The sequence below is a fragment of the Drosophila hydei genome, unplaced genomic scaffold (assembly GCF_003285905.1).
Source record: "Drosophila hydei strain 15085-1641.00,03,60 unplaced genomic scaffold, DhydRS2 tig00008147-arrow-arrow-pilon, whole genome shotgun sequence".
NCBI lineage: Eukaryota > Metazoa > Arthropoda > Insecta > Diptera > Drosophilidae > Drosophila > Drosophila hydei.
In genome coordinates, this window is record NW_022045851.1 from 150315 (window position 1) to 165215 (window position 14901).

At 40.3% G+C, this 14901-nt stretch overlaps 5 protein-coding genes across 8 annotated transcripts; all 5 read right to left on the reverse strand.

Annotated features, from left to right (window-relative positions):
* Positions 1 to 3322: 3322 nt before the first annotated feature.
* Positions 3323 to 5326, reverse strand: LOC111603423 (soluble guanylate cyclase 89Da). The gene has a single exon (XM_023321008.2). The coding sequence runs from the start codon at positions 5324 to 5326 to the stop codon at positions 3323 to 3325; it is 2004 nt and encodes a 667-aa protein (XP_023176776.2).
* Positions 5327 to 7470: 2144 nt separating this feature from the next.
* LOC111603422 (COP9 signalosome complex subunit 5) lies at positions 7471 to 8779 on the reverse strand. Of its 3 annotated transcripts, none has more exons than XM_023321007.2 (3): positions 8428 to 8779; positions 7805 to 8375; positions 7471 to 7725 (listed from the first exon to the last, which is right to left on the reverse strand). In XM_023321007.2, the coding sequence occupies exons 1-3, from the start codon at positions 8686 to 8688 to the stop codon at positions 7580 to 7582; spliced, it is 978 nt and encodes a 325-aa protein (XP_023176775.1). In that variant the 5' UTR covers positions 8689 to 8779; the 3' UTR covers positions 7471 to 7579. The 3 variants fall into 3 exon arrangements, with proteins under 3 accessions (XP_023176775.1, XP_023176774.1, XP_023176773.1); XM_023321006.2 differs by having other exon boundaries at positions 7802 to 8375; XM_023321005.2 differs by having other exon boundaries at positions 7799 to 8375.
* A 315-nt stretch (positions 8780 to 9094) lies between these two features.
* On the reverse strand, positions 9095 to 11363 carry LOC111603432 (transcription termination factor 2-like). The gene is made up of 4 exons (XM_023321017.2): positions 11176 to 11363; positions 10874 to 11114; positions 9817 to 10448; positions 9095 to 9748 (listed from the first exon to the last, which is right to left on the reverse strand). The coding sequence occupies exons 1-4, from the start codon at positions 11218 to 11220 to the stop codon at positions 9107 to 9109; spliced, it is 1560 nt and encodes a 519-aa protein (XP_023176785.2). The 5' UTR covers positions 11221 to 11363; the 3' UTR covers positions 9095 to 9106.
* Positions 11364 to 11971: 608 nt separating this feature from the next.
* On the reverse strand, positions 11972 to 13018 carry LOC111603449. Of its 2 annotated transcripts, none has more exons than XM_023321037.2 (3): positions 12843 to 13018; positions 12422 to 12766; positions 11972 to 12353 (listed from the first exon to the last, which is right to left on the reverse strand). In XM_023321037.2, exons 1-3 carry the CDS (start codon positions 12873 to 12875, stop codon positions 12078 to 12080), a joined length of 654 nt encoding a protein of 217 aa, XP_023176805.1. In that variant the 5' UTR covers positions 12876 to 13018; the 3' UTR covers positions 11972 to 12077. The 2 variants fall into 2 exon arrangements, with proteins under 2 accessions (XP_023176805.1, XP_023176804.1); XM_023321036.2 differs by having other exon boundaries at positions 11972 to 12359; positions 12843 to 13014.
* Positions 13019 to 13543: 525 nt separating this feature from the next.
* On the reverse strand, positions 13544 to 14890 carry LOC111603431 (derlin-2). The gene is made up of 4 exons (XM_023321016.2): positions 14486 to 14890; positions 14030 to 14386; positions 13782 to 13945; positions 13544 to 13721 (listed from the first exon to the last, which is right to left on the reverse strand). The coding sequence occupies exons 1-4, from the start codon at positions 14570 to 14572 to the stop codon at positions 13556 to 13558; spliced, it is 774 nt and encodes a 257-aa protein (XP_023176784.1). The 5' UTR covers positions 14573 to 14890; the 3' UTR covers positions 13544 to 13555.
* Positions 14891 to 14901: the final 11 nt, after the last annotated feature.

Below are 14901 nucleotides of genomic sequence, written 5' to 3' on the forward strand. Positions count from 1 at the left end.
GGTTTCGTTGCTCTTTAGCTTTAAATTTATCAGCGGCCAACTATGCGCATTGTTTATTTATAATTTACAGTTAGCCGAAAAGAGCATATGCTTTACGCGCGCACACACACACCAATAAGCACGCACAGAGATTTGCCCGGATTTGTCGCAGTTTTCCGTTGTTTAACACTTAGCTGTAGACTCACAGTCTGTCGCTGTCGGCTGCTGCTATTGAACTAATTTGTTGTTGTTGCCTCGCCGTATTTAACGGCGATGCTTCGACTTATGCTTCATACGCGCTGCCTTGCCTTATAAACTTCGTTGGCAATCGCCTCGTGTTTCGCTTCGGACAGCGTTTCGCAGTGTTCGCACCGCGTCGTGCGACTGGAGCGTGTTTCGTTGACGTCCAGGTCTTTTATAGTCGACTCCACATTTCCACGCACTTTACGCCTTTTTCCCATTTGTGTGGTGTTTGTGACTTTCACTCGCTCGCTGTCTGCCCTCCCCTTGGCCCAGCTCGCTATCTTTCTCTCTCTATCTCTCTCTCTTTCTCTCTCTCTTACTCCTCCTCCCTCACTCTCAGTATAGACACGCACAACACAGCTCCTGCCTCCATCATCATCGTTAGTGTTTCATTTCATGTCAATGTGCTCTGCCCCTCTCGGTCCCCCGTGGGGTTTGATGCCAATTGGCGGTCGCTTTTCGATAAAGCATCCAAGGAAAGCAAGTTTATTCCTTCGTCCTTTGTCATTACGTGCTTACGCGCTCTTGGCGTTTTCTAGGAAATATTGTCCTATGGCTCTTGTTCCGTTACATTTAAGTGTTACAATAGGGACGGACACACACAGAGCCACGCCGCACAGAACAGTAGCTCTGTGTGTGTTGCGGTATATTATTATATTATAGTAATTTAATCATTGATAGAGCAGGAAATTGATTTGTGAAAACAGTAAAAGTAAATAAAAATGTAGCTAAATAATTTCCAGTTGTTTTCGGATCAGGTATATACTGGAATTTTCTTTAAGATCCTTGAAGTCTTCATATGAATTAGATAATTAATACTAACGCCAGTTGGTTATTTTCGTGCAGCCCTGGTCTATTTGTCTGCTTTCTCACAGTTCATGAAATGTATCATTTTTGTAGCCTTTGCCTTTACCCTGCATGGACTCGGTTTGCGTCCCACTGCTGCTGCTGTATTTAATGTTCCGACGTTTTCACGCATACCTATAAAATACAGAAAAATGTCTCTATGTGTGGGTGGGTGGCTGTGTGTGTGTGAGTTCGTTGTCTTTACGCATTAAATATTATGTTTTAAAGCAATTTAAGTCAGATTTTTGGATTTTCGGATAAACCAAATAGCAAAAAATAAAGGATTTGGGTCCACTTGACAATTTTATGGCCTGGCTGATGTTTCTGATATGTATAGATGGGACTTTAAGCGATTCGAGTTATACGTTATATTTAGCAGAACAAAAACAAGAATTGTGAACATTTGAGAACATTTAAAAGCCATTCAGAATGTCATTAAGGAAGGACAACAATGAATTATGTTAGAATACATCAACCCTATGTGAAATATTATGATCTACACGCGAGGAAGGCTGTTCGGAACTATCGAAACTCGCAATTAATTGGCTTACTAAGCTCGAGTGTTACGTGAAATATTTAGGTCCCATTTCGGTCACGCAGAACGACTTAATTTAATTATATGAACAGACAGGGGAAACTGCTTACAATTGCCACTTGAGTACGCCAAAAAGTATGCTATACAAAAGTATCTTATGATGGCTTAGGGGCCGTGTCTATGCACACACTTTAACACGCGAACAGCTCATAAAAGTTATTAAAAACGAGTAAGCACGTTGCAGGCGGTTGCTTTCGATTGCCTTATACTCGCTCAAGGCCCACAAAGAGAAAGATATTAATTATTGCTATGTAGATAAGAAACCTCTCTAACAGGCGGATATAGCAAATATCCCATATACTCTTTCTTTGCGTTGCGAACGAGTATTATAATACTTTTTTGATTGGTATGGCATGCCAAAGAATACGGATAACCGACAGTACTTTGCGGCAACGTTATGGAAACGGACGTCAGGGCATTACGTTTTATGGCACTTAACGATAACAATCGAGCTCATCAAAGCATCAGAACCAAGCTGTGTGGAAAGATGACAACGAGTTCTCTCTGTAAAAAAGCTACTTATGCAAGCTTGTATTACGTATGTATTCCAATAAGATTGACATCTAATTGAGGTTCTCTCATTAAAAAAAACCAGATAGATAGAAAGATATACGCGGACACCGAGCGAAGGAGAGATTCAGAGAAGGACGAAGAGAGATAGATACAGAGAGAGAGTGAGCGAGAGAGACAGAAATGGAATGAGATTTAGAGATAGAGAAAATTAGATTTAGAAAGAAGAGAGAGAGAGAGAGAGAGAGAGAGAGTGAGAGAGAGTGAGAGAGAGTGAGAGAGAGAGAGAGAGAGAGAGAGAGAGGCAGAGGCAGAGGGAGAGAGCGAGAGGTAAGCGAGAGATAGAAAGTAAAATTAATAGAGAGAGAAAAAGAGACGGAGAGAAAGACAGAGAGAGATATAGAAAGAGATACAGATAGAGAGAGAAAAAGAGAAAGATGAGTGACAAAAGTGAGAGCGAGAGCCAGAATGAGAAATATATATTTAGAGAGAGAAAGAGAGAGGCAGAGAGAGGGAGAGCCAAAAAGGGAACGAGAGATAGGCAGAGAGGGAGAAAGAGAAAAATAAAGAGAGCGAGATAGAGATAGAAAGAGGCGGAGATAGAGAGAGAGAAGGAAAGCGAGAGCGAGAGAGGAACAGTTAGGAATGAGAAGACTTAAACAGATGAAGATATGGATGGGGAGAAAGAGAGAGAAATGAAAGAGAAGCAATGAGGAAGGCAGAAAAGTGAAGTGCGGAACAGACGAAGAAGAAAGAGAAAGGGATACTGCGAAACAAATCGTTAAAGGGAGAGAAAATTATAGAGAGAAAGAGACTCGAATGTAGTCGGACCTATTTATATTCCCAAGTCTATCTTTTTAGCAGTTTATCCCCATTTTTTTTAGATTGCATACATAATTGAAAAGCAAAAGAACCCAGAGGGAATACTAGAAATTCGCACTTAGGAGTGACACTGGCTGTTTATAGAATAATTCTAAAGAAAACCTCTCCCTCTTATCAATTAAAACGCCGGCCAAAAAGGAGATTTTCTACTTTTAATGCAATCAAGAGAAATCGGATTAATGCAGTGCAGTGCGTTATATATGCTATATAAATATTTTTCATATATGTTTCAGGAATTACAATAGTACAATAGAATTTTTAATATCATTAATCTTCGGGTCCATCCACCAGCCAGTATGTTTCCATCTCACCTTTACCCTTGACATTGACTGTGCCGCGTGCCTCCACCTTGTAGCCCACATCTCGCACTTTCTCCGCCGTATAGGTGGACAATTGTATCTTCCAAGGATCGCAGCTGCTCTCCATGCGTGAGGCCGTGTTCACAGTGTCGCCAAAGAGGCAGTACCTCGGCACCTTCATGCCCACAACACCCGCCACCACCGGGCCAGAGTTGATGCCCACTCGAATAGCCACATCCGGCAGATTGTGGGCCTTCACCTTCTTGATTACGCGCAACGCCAGGTCGCAGGCATGTTGGGCATGGAGTGGATTAATATCAGGGGCTCCAGACACAGCCATATAGACCATGCCCACAGTTTCCACCTTATAGACGAAGGGTGATATGATCTCCTCGTCCAGCGCAGAGAAAACTTGGTTCAAGGTGTTTACTGCTTGCATTGCTTCCTGAACGTTGGTTGATCCGCTATCGTAGATGTTCATAACTTCAATAAAAATTACAGAGACCTCTTCGAAGCTCTGGCAGACGTGTTCATTGCTCACGCGCATGCGTTCCGCAATGGGTCGCGGTATCATGGAATAGAGAAGTTCGTCTCCCTGCTTCTTCCAAGAATCAGCTAACTCCAACGACTTTTCCAGTTCATCAGAACGCTGCTCTTCTTTTTCAAACATAATTTCCAACTTGGAGCAATGCTGCCAGCCCGCCATGACAAGCTCACGGCTCAGACCATGCGGGTTGAGATCATTCAGGTACAGACCAATACTATGCAGCTCATCCAGATTCTCTATCAGGGGACTGCAAAGAAAGATCAGCGAGTCAACATCCTTGATATAGAACATCTGTCCTTTGAGCAGGATAGAACGTAGTCCTTGGGATGCACGACGTTGGCCTGTTGCCGGATCAATTTCCACCTCGCTGGTACCGTCATCCAGATCATCCACATTGTTGTCACTGAATTCTTGGGCCTTCGCCAGCGCCAACGCCTGGGCCTCGTTGAGGAGCATGTCATCGTAGTTCTCAAAGTCCATGTTGAGTACAGCATCATAAGCAAGTCGATTGTGTCCGGTACGGATCAGCTCGAACTCAAAGAGCACAGTGCGCATCTGGATCAAAGTGTCCCAGTCGATGGTGGTGTCCTTTGGTCGGCGACAATAAAAAAGGTTCGTGACGTGGGTGCCTATGAAAGCCTTAGGATTGGCACCCGGATTATGCATTATCCACGTCTCGACTACTTTCTCGCCCGCATGCGTTATTTTCATATCGTGATTGAGCACAAAAGTGAAAGGAAACAGCTCCAAGAACACATTCAGATCCACAGATGGCATCTTAACCTGTGACGGATGCGCCACAGTATTCACTCGCTTGGCCATGTACTCGGTATTATCGAAGTCCAGCCGATACTTAACTATGACAGTTAGAGGACCCTCTGTCAGTTTAATGGGTCCCGCGGTGCCGCCGCTTATGTCATTCTGGCTCTCAATCACGTAGGCCTTGATCTCCAGCCCATAGAACTCCCTTGCCACCTCCGTCATCTGGCCGATGAGGTATTTAGACATGCCCGTGCGTCCACTTCGATATAGGATAACCGCTCCACTGTCGTCCATGCTTGTCAGCTGCATGCTGGGCGACTTCATCTTGGGGTATGTGAAGCGCATAATCAGATGAATGTTGTCGATGGACTGCAGGAAATCGCAAAAGTAGCGACCCGTCGAACGTATCATCTTGTCATAGCCAAAATTGCTGAAGAATCGCACGAAACACTTCCCGAAGAAATTCATGCAAAAGTCAAAGGACTCGCCCGTACAGGCGGACAGGGCAGCCGCAATATCCGGCATCAACTTGTCCGGATATATCTGATGGGTCTTAAAGCTGTTGTGCTTGCAGTCGACAATGCGACAAACCTTTCTCCATACGTCCTTGCCGTATTCTTCCTGCACATAGTGCTGGACACTCTCATACAACATTCCATACATTATTCAGAAGGTTCTGAGGTAGCCAAAATCATGATATTGGGAATGAAATAAGATAAGAGCTTTGAATTAGTGTGCTGATAATTTCTATGAGTTGTTCCTAGATGAACAAATGCTGTTACGCACATAATTTAATATTTTAAAAGTTAGCAAGATTTTAACAAAGAAGAGGTTGATTTCATGGTCTTTTTTACTTCTTTTAGTTTTTTAATTTTGATTTTGTTTGACTTTAAAACGGAAAATATGGAAACTCCTATTGAAAATTTCTTTTATATTTCGAGTTGGCTTATCGATCGGTTATGTTCTTAATTTTTTCTAAGCATCCAGTTTTAGGAATATTTCTAATACGAGTTATGGAATTCAATGGATTTTGGATTAAACATTGTAATTAATTAATCATCATTTACATATTTTAATAAATTTATAAAAGTTTATCTCGATTTCAATATTCAAAACATTAATATATATTTAGTAGACTGCTTTGAAATTCCGTATAATTAATTAGCATACCTTTAGACTCGCTTTTGGCCCCGGTCTGCGTTAAATGAGCAACAGGCAACAGGCTTGGGGTTTAAATTGAATTAAATTTCCGATCCCCTTTCACTTTTCAACTGTTTGTAGTTTTGCACGCATTTCCCAGCGGCATTTATTTATTTATGAAGCGGACGGAATGTAATTTGCCACAGCACAGGAAAACCCAAAAAATATTTTTTTTGCAGGCTCCGCTTTTTGTATGCCGGAAGAAGTTCTCGTTGTGATTTTATGTTTATATATATGTTTATAAGTGTAATTGGGTGTTCGTACTCCGCGTGTTTGCGCCCTGCGAATGAAGCTCGGGTCTGAGCTGCACACGACTTTTATAGCCAGCTGCCCGATACATCATGCGCCCCATTCGGAAACCCTTTCGGGTGCTTCTTCTGCTCCGCCCCGCTTAACTATCAACGGTGGTGCCATGCCCTTTGCCTCGACTACTCGTTGACAATGTTTCATTACATGTCATTGCTCCTTGTTGATGCCAATTGACGCTTGCTAAGTCGATAAAGTACCCTCAATGAAGTATCCTTTCCCTATTTTTATTGCTTTCACAACAATAATTCACACGCACAAAATGCGTTCTTTGCATTCTTATCTATGTATATACTGTTTTGTAAGGGGTTAAGCACGGCTGGTTGGGGTTTCTCTTTGGCATTTAAGCAGTTCATAATATCGAACGTTTCCTTGTATTTTAGTATGCGTGCTATATGCATTGTGAGCTTAAATATATCTCGTTAGATAGATAGATAGATATACGCAATGAAGAGAAATGAATCTTATATTCTTAAACCTCTCTATGAAATATACAAGAAATGGGTTTACTTACACTAGAAGGTATTCTGAGGTATCCCAAATCGAAAGTGTTAAAATTCACAGACTGACATACAGTCATTCGGACGGACAGGCGATATCCAAACGGACGAGCATGGGTAGATCAACGCGATTAGCCGTCTTGGTACGTAGTCAATCACATCTCCTTCTACCTTTTACATACGTTTGACCAAAAAGATTTGAATCAATTAAATCCCATTATTTAGATGTTTTACTAACATAGGTATGTGGACAAAGGCCTTTCATATAAATGGACTTATTTTATAAAAGCTTTTTGTTTGCTGGCAATCAATTTGATGTTTAAGGATTCCATTGCAGAAGGACGAATAACATTAAATCACAGCAGACAGAAAAGTCTACGTATGGGAGCCGAAAACAAATGCTGACAGTTGATGACAACGGTTAAGCGCTTGAGGATGTTGTGCTATTTATATTAGCTGCCCGGAATGCTACACACCCAAACGCACGTACGCGCATACGAGGGTGGCCTGACAAATTTCCAAATAACTGAAATACAATTAATTTTTATACTATCCATAAGCTTATTGGCTTGATGCCTTAAATTAAATTTTTTTATTTATAAGCCTCTCCTGCTTCCTATACCCGACATTCAGCTCGGGCATTTTCAGACTACCTGCTTATATACATTTTAGCGCTCGCACGTGACAGTGCAGTTAATTAAAACCCTTACCCTTAGCTGAGTGGTCCCAACCCTTTGCTTGACATCGATTGGCCAAACAAGAGCGCATAATAATAAATAAACGCTTTCGTAGTAATCATGATTGATGTTACAAATAAGCTTGCATTTATCGTGACAAATGCACCCGATTTGGATATTTATACATATATTTATGAATACAAAATGTTCTTTAGATTAGCTTTCAGTGCAGTTTATTTGCCCAAGCCGACTTTGTTGAAGAGCTTGTCCTTGACAATTTGGGCCATCAGACCGTGGATTAGCTCGATTGTGGAGCGGCTGCAATCCCGCGTTGCCTTGGATAGCTTATCCTCGGATCTCTTCTCATTGACATCGGTGCCTGTGGAAAGATAACATTTTTTTATTATAAAAGGCGAAATCATGATCTTTTTACATAAACCAAGTGTATGTACCGCGACCTAAGAAGTTTTCACTTTGCTCCAGCTTTTCGGACAGGTCCATGATCTGGCCGGTGGTGTATTCCGTGTTGGTTAAAAGACCTGAGCTGCCTAGTGTATTCACCCAGTACTTGTTCCACAATGAGTCTAGCAGCTTGCGATCCAAGTCCGATTTGAAATAGCTTATCTCCAGCGGATAGTATTGCTTGCAGTGCACACCAAAGTCCTCAATCTTGTTGAGCGGGATCGTTTGATACTCCGATGGTTCTTCGTTGGGTGGCTTGTACCCCTTGGGATATGTGCGAAAGGCACCAAGGCACACCTTGCCAGCAGACACAGTGCGCACCGGATCTACAACAATAGCCACAAAGGGCTCCTGGTAGGTTTGATTGAGCATCTGGGTGGACACATCGATGCCGGACAGCCAGCAGCCGTAGCCTGGATGACTGTGATACCAGCCAACAGCGTGCTCAAGTCGTCCAACTTCCTTGGCTGCCTCCATGTAAGCGGTCATGTACTCATAGGCTTGGGCCTGGGCATTAACCCTCGTCTCTGTTCCCTCCACGGGCAGTGCAAAGGCATCCATCACAATCTGCAAATTCACTGCTTTACACGCGAACTGATTTTCAACTAGTATAGTTTACCATAGTGTTGTCCTCCACTTTGCCCAGCATTAGACCCATCACCTCCAACGTGCCACCGGAGCGGGCGTGCATAACCATCTTGAGCAGTGCTAGAGCCGAGATCTTAATATCCTTAAAGAAATGCGGATCCTTTTCCCAGGGCTTAGCGTCAATTATTTGTCGCTGTTGCTCGGCATCGTAACGAAAGATTTCATCGCAGCTGGGCAATGTTTGTATGTTATTTTCCAGCTCCCATTTCTTTTGCGCAGCATCAACATCCATTTTGTAATTTTATTTATTTTATTTTATTCGCCCGGCTCGAAGTTTATTGGTGTTTGTCCTCAAAAGGAAATGTTAGTGAATACAGTGAATCTGTCCAAGGTGGCAACACTATGTAGCTCAGCAGGCGTGCTTATGCGTTACCAGTAGTCAATTCTGCTGACATTTACGTTAGCAGCTTCTGATAATAACAGCGGCTGTTGCGTTAACAGTGATATTATTTGCGTCACTATACTCTTTCACTATACAAGTTTACAGTTCCAGTATTCAGATAAAAAGCTTCTAGTTGGAAATAAATGAGAATGTTCATTTCATTAGTTTTTAAATATGATACATTTTATTGATTAAAGTATACAAATATTATTTGCTTAAGGTGTGTGAATCAACTTCACATTCATAAAGTCGCAATAATTCTAAAATATTATAGTTGCAGGAAGAAGTTATGGAAAAATTCAATAACTCTTCGAACTCTTGAAATAGTGCGCGATCTTAAATAATTATAAGCCAAACGAAATTTGCTTTGCTGCACCTGTTGAAGGCGGTCATCCACCGAGCTCAAGCACACAAACTGATAGAAGACGACTCTTTCATTTTCCTGGCTCAGTCGATAGATGAGACTTTCCACTTCCAGGTTCGAATTCCAGTGCAAGTCCATATTCATCAGATATTTGGCTCCGTCTAAATTTAAATTACTTTCTGCCAACTTCGACGAGAGCAGCAGAACGCAAGGCCGAAGGGATTCGTTAAAATCTCTAACGATCTTACTGATATTTTTTTGCGGTGTTATGCCAGTTAGCATCATGATCTCCAGTTGCCTGTTGCTGTCGGTACCTAAATGAAATTTCAATATATCCAGCAGCTTTGTCGATTGCGATGCAACAATGATTTTGCTATTTGTATGCAGTACGCATTGATTGATAGTTTCAATAGCTTTTCGAATTTTCGTTGATACATAGTCGAGGCGAAAGATTGGATTTTTCAGGCTTAGGACATTATCATCGGAGGTGTCGCTGGCGTCGAAATTGCCTTGTGTACCGGACATATCCTGTTGAATTATTTTGAGCTACATTGCAAAACAAAATAAAGTATATACATATTCTTGGTTTTATAGACTCAGATTCTGACACTTACTGATCGGATTAGATATGGATGAGAGCACAGCAGTTGAAGTTCTTTCACCTGGACAACGTCTATGATGGAACTCCCCTCACCTTCTTGATTCAATTTGTCACGAACTTTGTCATACAATATCCTTTCGTTAACATTAAGTTTTATTCTAATTTCCTCACGTCTTATCTGTGGAAATTGTTGAAGTTGTCCATTTCTCTGAAGATCAGATATTGTACGCCTTAAGCACAAGCGTCTATCCGTCACTATGGGATCGCGGCACACAAAACTGAGCAATGCCTTAAAATCATTTTCACTATTCTGTATTGGAGCCCCAGTCACAGCCCAACGAGAACGGCTCCGCAAAGCGCTTATTGATATTGAAAGTTGCGATCTCGTATTTTTTATGGCTTTGGCATCATCCAAGACGAGCCGACGCCAATTGATTGCAAAGAGGCGGTTGTTTGCTTTCCGATCATACGTCACGGTTTTATAGGTGGTGATCACAATGTCTTTGCCGTAGATACTATTGATGTCTCGGTCTCTGTCATAGAACTTGTAGACGTTCAGCCGATCACCTACCACATCTGTAATTCGCTTTATCCATTGGTCCAGGACAGTTTTTTCACATATTATCAGAGTTTCGGCATTATATTCTAAAAGAAATTAACATAAGGAGTAGAAAACTAGTAAAAAACTAGACTATTTAAATGCATTGATCATGATGAAGATTGCATGGCGACCTTTGTATCCTGTTTACCACACCCAATGGGTATTTCCAACAGTCGGCCCCATCAGCAGCATATATATATATATATTTATATAGACATACATACATATTTAAATTGGGATAAGAAGGAATGCTTTATTTGGGAGTGTCCGAGTCGAGATAAGCTAAAATGTTGCTCTGGTATCTTTTATAACTTTGTATGCGCATATGTATGTATGTGTATACAGACGCCAAACGCACACACACATACATGGGCACATCTTTGCCTTTCTTTAATATATTTTATGGGAGCTTTGTATTTTGAATTCCCATTTCAAGGTATACGAAATCTAAGATTACTCTGTAACTCACCTGAAGCTTCGGCTTTCTGATTCTCTTCTTTCTTTATAAGCAACCAGGCAATAATAGTCAACGTATTGTCCAATCCCCTCTCATCGGCTAGGATGCCACCAAATGGGCTCTCCCTCTCGCACATGTCCATCCAAGCGAGGGCATGTATATGATACTCGTTTAGTTCCACATTGACGCTGGATATTCTTCTGGTTAAAATCGAACTTCCGACTGATGAGTTATTCAGCTCCTCGATCACTTCCTAAATATAGAGAAATATTTCTTGAAAAAAATCTTTAAAAACATATTTTTGAAATTGTTACCTGGTTGTGCCTTATAAATAACGAATCACCCCAATTTGGAGGCATTTTAACTTAGTCAAACAATTAGTTAGGCAGAGAACAATTGCGGATGTGTACTGTTGGGGAAAACACAAGCACGAATGGTATCTCAGATACATGTATATTATATATATGTATATACTAATAAGAATTGCACATTCCAGTTATCACTCAAGAGCGTATAAGAGAGCATTAAGTTTGCGTTGAGTATAACAGGGCTGGTTACATTAATTAACAGTAGCTGCGATCACTGTTAACATAGAGAATTTACAATGTTAAGTTAACATTATCTGATAAATATAAGCCCGCGCAGTTGAATTCTGTTTTCTCTGAGAAATTCATTAAATTAATAAATTAATGCTTGTCGGGATTTTAGTAAAAATATTAATTTAGATATATTAACTTTCATAAGTGAAATGAAATGATTATTTCATTATTTTCAGGTTTTTATCACGGAATTTCCATTGAAACTCTTTATTCTCCAATACTTTAATTTGAAAATTTTAATTGTTATATTAGCTAATCTAATAACTTTGATGCTTAACATATGTTAGTTAGCGGATCATATGTTAATCTTGATGCCTAACATTAAGTAAACAGAATGCTTAACAACTTGGATGTTTAATTTTTGTGTTAAGCTTATGTTGACTTGGGAATTTGTCTTTTGGTATGTAAGTTCATGTTTTAAGTCTGTATATAACAGAACGTGATCTTATAGAACATTTACATACTTTCATGGAAATATATGTTACAGTAAATTCCAGATTTTGACGATTCATTACTAAAGATAATAAATGTATATTTTTGGAATATGATACGAATACACAATAATTAATTGACGAAATACATGTGACTAGGAGTAAATTAAGATATACATTTCAGTATTATTGTTTGTCTAATGCCTCCACAATTAGTTTCAAAATATTTCGCTTTAGCTCATCAGCTATATGTGGTTGTAGTTGGCACATTTGGTCGGCTATAAAGTTGCCAAAGATTTGTTGGGAATTGGGATTATGATCCCGCGCTTCAATTGCTATAGATCGATCGTGCAGTTCGGGTGCTTTAGCAGCAAAGGAGAACAAGCTGGAACAGGTGTCCAAATCATCCATCAAATGCACTGAAGGTGTACGCTTGATAGTAACCTCATCATTCGACTCGAGCTGTAACTGAGATTCAATTCATATAATGTATATGAATATATATGGGTATATATGTTTATATGGCTTACAGAATTGCCTTTGGACTTGCGTGGCTCGCAGACTTGATGTAAAAAGTGCAAGGGCTCGAAGTATTGCCATTTGATTTTCACGTTTTGAGTAGCCTTCGCTTGATAGCTTCTATATTGAGCTCGCAGATTGTCCCATTTGGCCTTGCAGTCGGCCAATGTGCGATCCAGTTTGCTGGCTATAATTCGAAATGCTTCTTCACGTAATTTGCCATCCTTGTGACTCGAGTTGCTTGGATCCCACAGCAAGTCGCGTTGTGCCACCAGCCGGATGAGCAAACGAACATCATTTGGTGTCCATTCTTGTTCGATTTTCCGCGTTCTCCTACAACGTTTTTTGGAACTCATCTATTAATAAATAATGTTTATAATATCGTGTTTCATTTATATTTTAATTTAAAGCACATTCTCAATATTTAATTACCCAATCACTAAATTGTTTATTTCTCGACTCCATTGCGCATATGACAGCTATCTGACACAGCGCTACCAGACTAATTTACCCACAGCTTACTATGGCAGCGACTGGCCATGTAGTTGCCAGATCTGTGATGCCAATTGTATGACAACAACTGGTTCTAACAATCATATGACAACATTTGCTAGCAAGAGTGCTGCCAGACTAGTTCATAGATAGTCATGGCTATGTTATGTTATTTGCTGTAATTGGGCTACTAGTTCTAATATACTGACTAAATTGGCTAACGTTAATTGAAACAACAGATGGCGCCACTAACATATTAACAGATTTCTTTCAATTACACATTTGTTTATTTTCATTTTGTAACCTTTTTTAATATTTTTTCATGTTTGTATATATAAATATATATATATATACATATACATACATATATAATCACATGTGCTGAATCATAGAATTGGAAACTTAAGGCCAATTGCATTAAATTGTACAATTGAGTAGGGAACTCGAATCAAACAATAATAAATACATACACACACTTCAATTAAACTTTGGCTAACTATTGCACGCCACTCGCTTGCTTGTTCTCTCTCAATATGTAGCTAATCTTACCAAGCACCAGGTGAAAGGTGGCGGAGGGTTCTTAACATTTAAGTCTCGTCAAAATGTTCTTTTTTTTTTATAATTAAACAACTTGCTGCTTGCTTGTTTTTTTGTTATTGAGCTGCCGCTGCTGCCGGTTGCTCTGGGGCATCTGGTCCGTCGTTGGGCTGCGCTTCGGGTTCAATCTGCTGCCCCTCGCCGCCCCATAAGAAACCACCAGGACGATCTTCGGCGGCTGCTTGATAATTGCGTTCAATGTGTTCGTTAAAAAGTCTTTTCCTGCGAGAAACAAAGATAAAGATAAATAAATGTAAACTAAAGTTCAACAATAAATATTACAGAAAATACGGCGTCTTGATCAGTCGGAAGCCGTTTGATAGGTGGGGATAAACATCTTCTAGCACATAGTAGATGTGACCAACGCCCATGCCAATGATATCCACCCATATGGTATTTCCCAATATCATGGAGCAGCACAGCAATACCCAAGGCAGATACGGCGCCTGCATAGATAGTAAGTATATAGAATAGAATATATAATATATAGAGTATACTATATAATTGAAATCAAATTTTTTTATATTTACTTGAAAGTTGAGCACACCGAAAAAGTTCATGGGCACCAAAGGATTTCGCCTGGACCACACATAGACCAGCATTAAGGTGAATGCCTGGCCGAGAAACAGCAAATTGACAAAGATGCCAAAGAATGTCATCAGCACGCCGCCAAATACGAACATCATAACAAAATCGGAGCTGCGACCGCGAAAGGAGCCGTCCTCCAGCATGCGACAATAGCGATATGTGAATATCATATTAAAAAAGAAACTGATACCTATGGTGCCAAAATATAGGAATGTGGTGGCCAGACGCCAAATTTGAAATTTTCGCACAATCAGTGTGGGGTTAAAGTATAGCTGAAGCGGCGACACTAGATCCAAGTGCTAGCAAATAACAGATAAAAGAAAAAGACAATATATGCAGATTACAGTACACGTCAGCGCGGTTTCGAATAGAATTATTTGTAAATATAAAGGACTTACCACTGCCAATGTTGTGAGCACACAGACTGTGGTGTACGCCCGTGTTACTATGGGCACTTCCATATAGAACTGTCGCATGGCATTCATCCTGGAGCTCTCTTTATGGCTGGGAAAGTGTTCAAAGTTAAATTGAAATTTGGTTGTTTTTGTGCGTGTTGTTGTAGATGGGCGCTCTGGCAGCGCTTGCCTTCACATTTGCTGCGGTTATATGGGTGAGGCTATTAGGTCCAGCTACCAGAACAACTTGTAGATGTGGGCTTCACAATTAATATTATTGTTGTATTTATTTTATTTTGCTAGGTTTTAGAGCGATAGAAAATAAAATAGTTATCGTTTATCGTTATGCACACTTATCGCATGAGTGTAACTGACTATCAGCTGGCTAATTAGTTTTTGAGTAATTTAGTATATTGCTT

Bases quoted from the DNA above. Each gene is read 5' to 3' on its own strand.
- LOC111603449 (XM_023321036.2), bottom strand. From the start codon at position 12,875: ATGGAGTCGAGAAATAAACAATTTAGTGATTGG. The intron at 12,767-12,842 runs GTAATTAAATAT...ATTTATTAATAG, and splicing joins ATAAACAATTTAGTGATTGG to ATGAGTTCCAAAAAACGTTG. The intron at 12,360-12,421 runs GTAAGCCATATA...ATTGAATCTCAG, and splicing joins GCAAGTCCAAAGGCAATTCT to TTACAGCTCGAGTCGAATGA.
- LOC111603423 (XM_023321008.2), bottom strand. From the start codon at position 5,326: ATGTATGGAATGTTGTATGAGAGTGTCCAGCACTATGTGCAGGAAGAA.
- LOC111603431 (XM_023321016.2), bottom strand. From the start codon at position 14,572: ATGAATGCCATGCGACAGTTCTATATGGAAGTGCCCATAGTAACACGG. The intron at 14,387-14,485 runs GTAAGTCCTTTA...GTTATTTGCTAG, and splicing joins TGCTCACAACATTGGCAGTG to CACTTGGATCTAGTGTCGCC. The intron at 13,946-14,029 runs GTAAATATAAAA...CTATCTATGCAG, and splicing joins TCGGTGTGCTCAACTTTCAA to GCGCCGTATCTGCCTTGGGT.
- LOC111603422 (XM_023321005.2), bottom strand. From the start codon at position 8,688: ATGGATGTTGATGCTGCGCAAAAGAAATGGGAGCTGGAAAATAACATA. The intron at 8,376-8,427 runs GTAAACTATACT...GTGAATTTGCAG, and splicing joins AAGTGGAGGACAACACTATG to ATTGTGATGGATGCCTTTGC. The intron at 7,726-7,798 runs GTACATACACTT...ATCTTTCCACAG, and splicing joins TGAAAACTTCTTAGGTCGCG to GCACCGATGTCAATGAGAAG.
- LOC111603432 (XM_023321017.2), bottom strand. From the start codon at position 11,220: ATGCCTCCAAATTGGGGTGATTCGTTATTTATAAGGCACAACCAG. The intron at 11,115-11,175 runs GTAACAATTTCA...CTCTATATTTAG, and splicing joins TATTTATAAGGCACAACCAG to GAAGTGATCGAGGAGCTGAA. The intron at 9,749-9,816 runs GTAAGTGTCAGA...TTTGCAATGTAG, and splicing joins ATCCATATCTAATCCGATCA to CTCAAAATAATTCAACAGGA.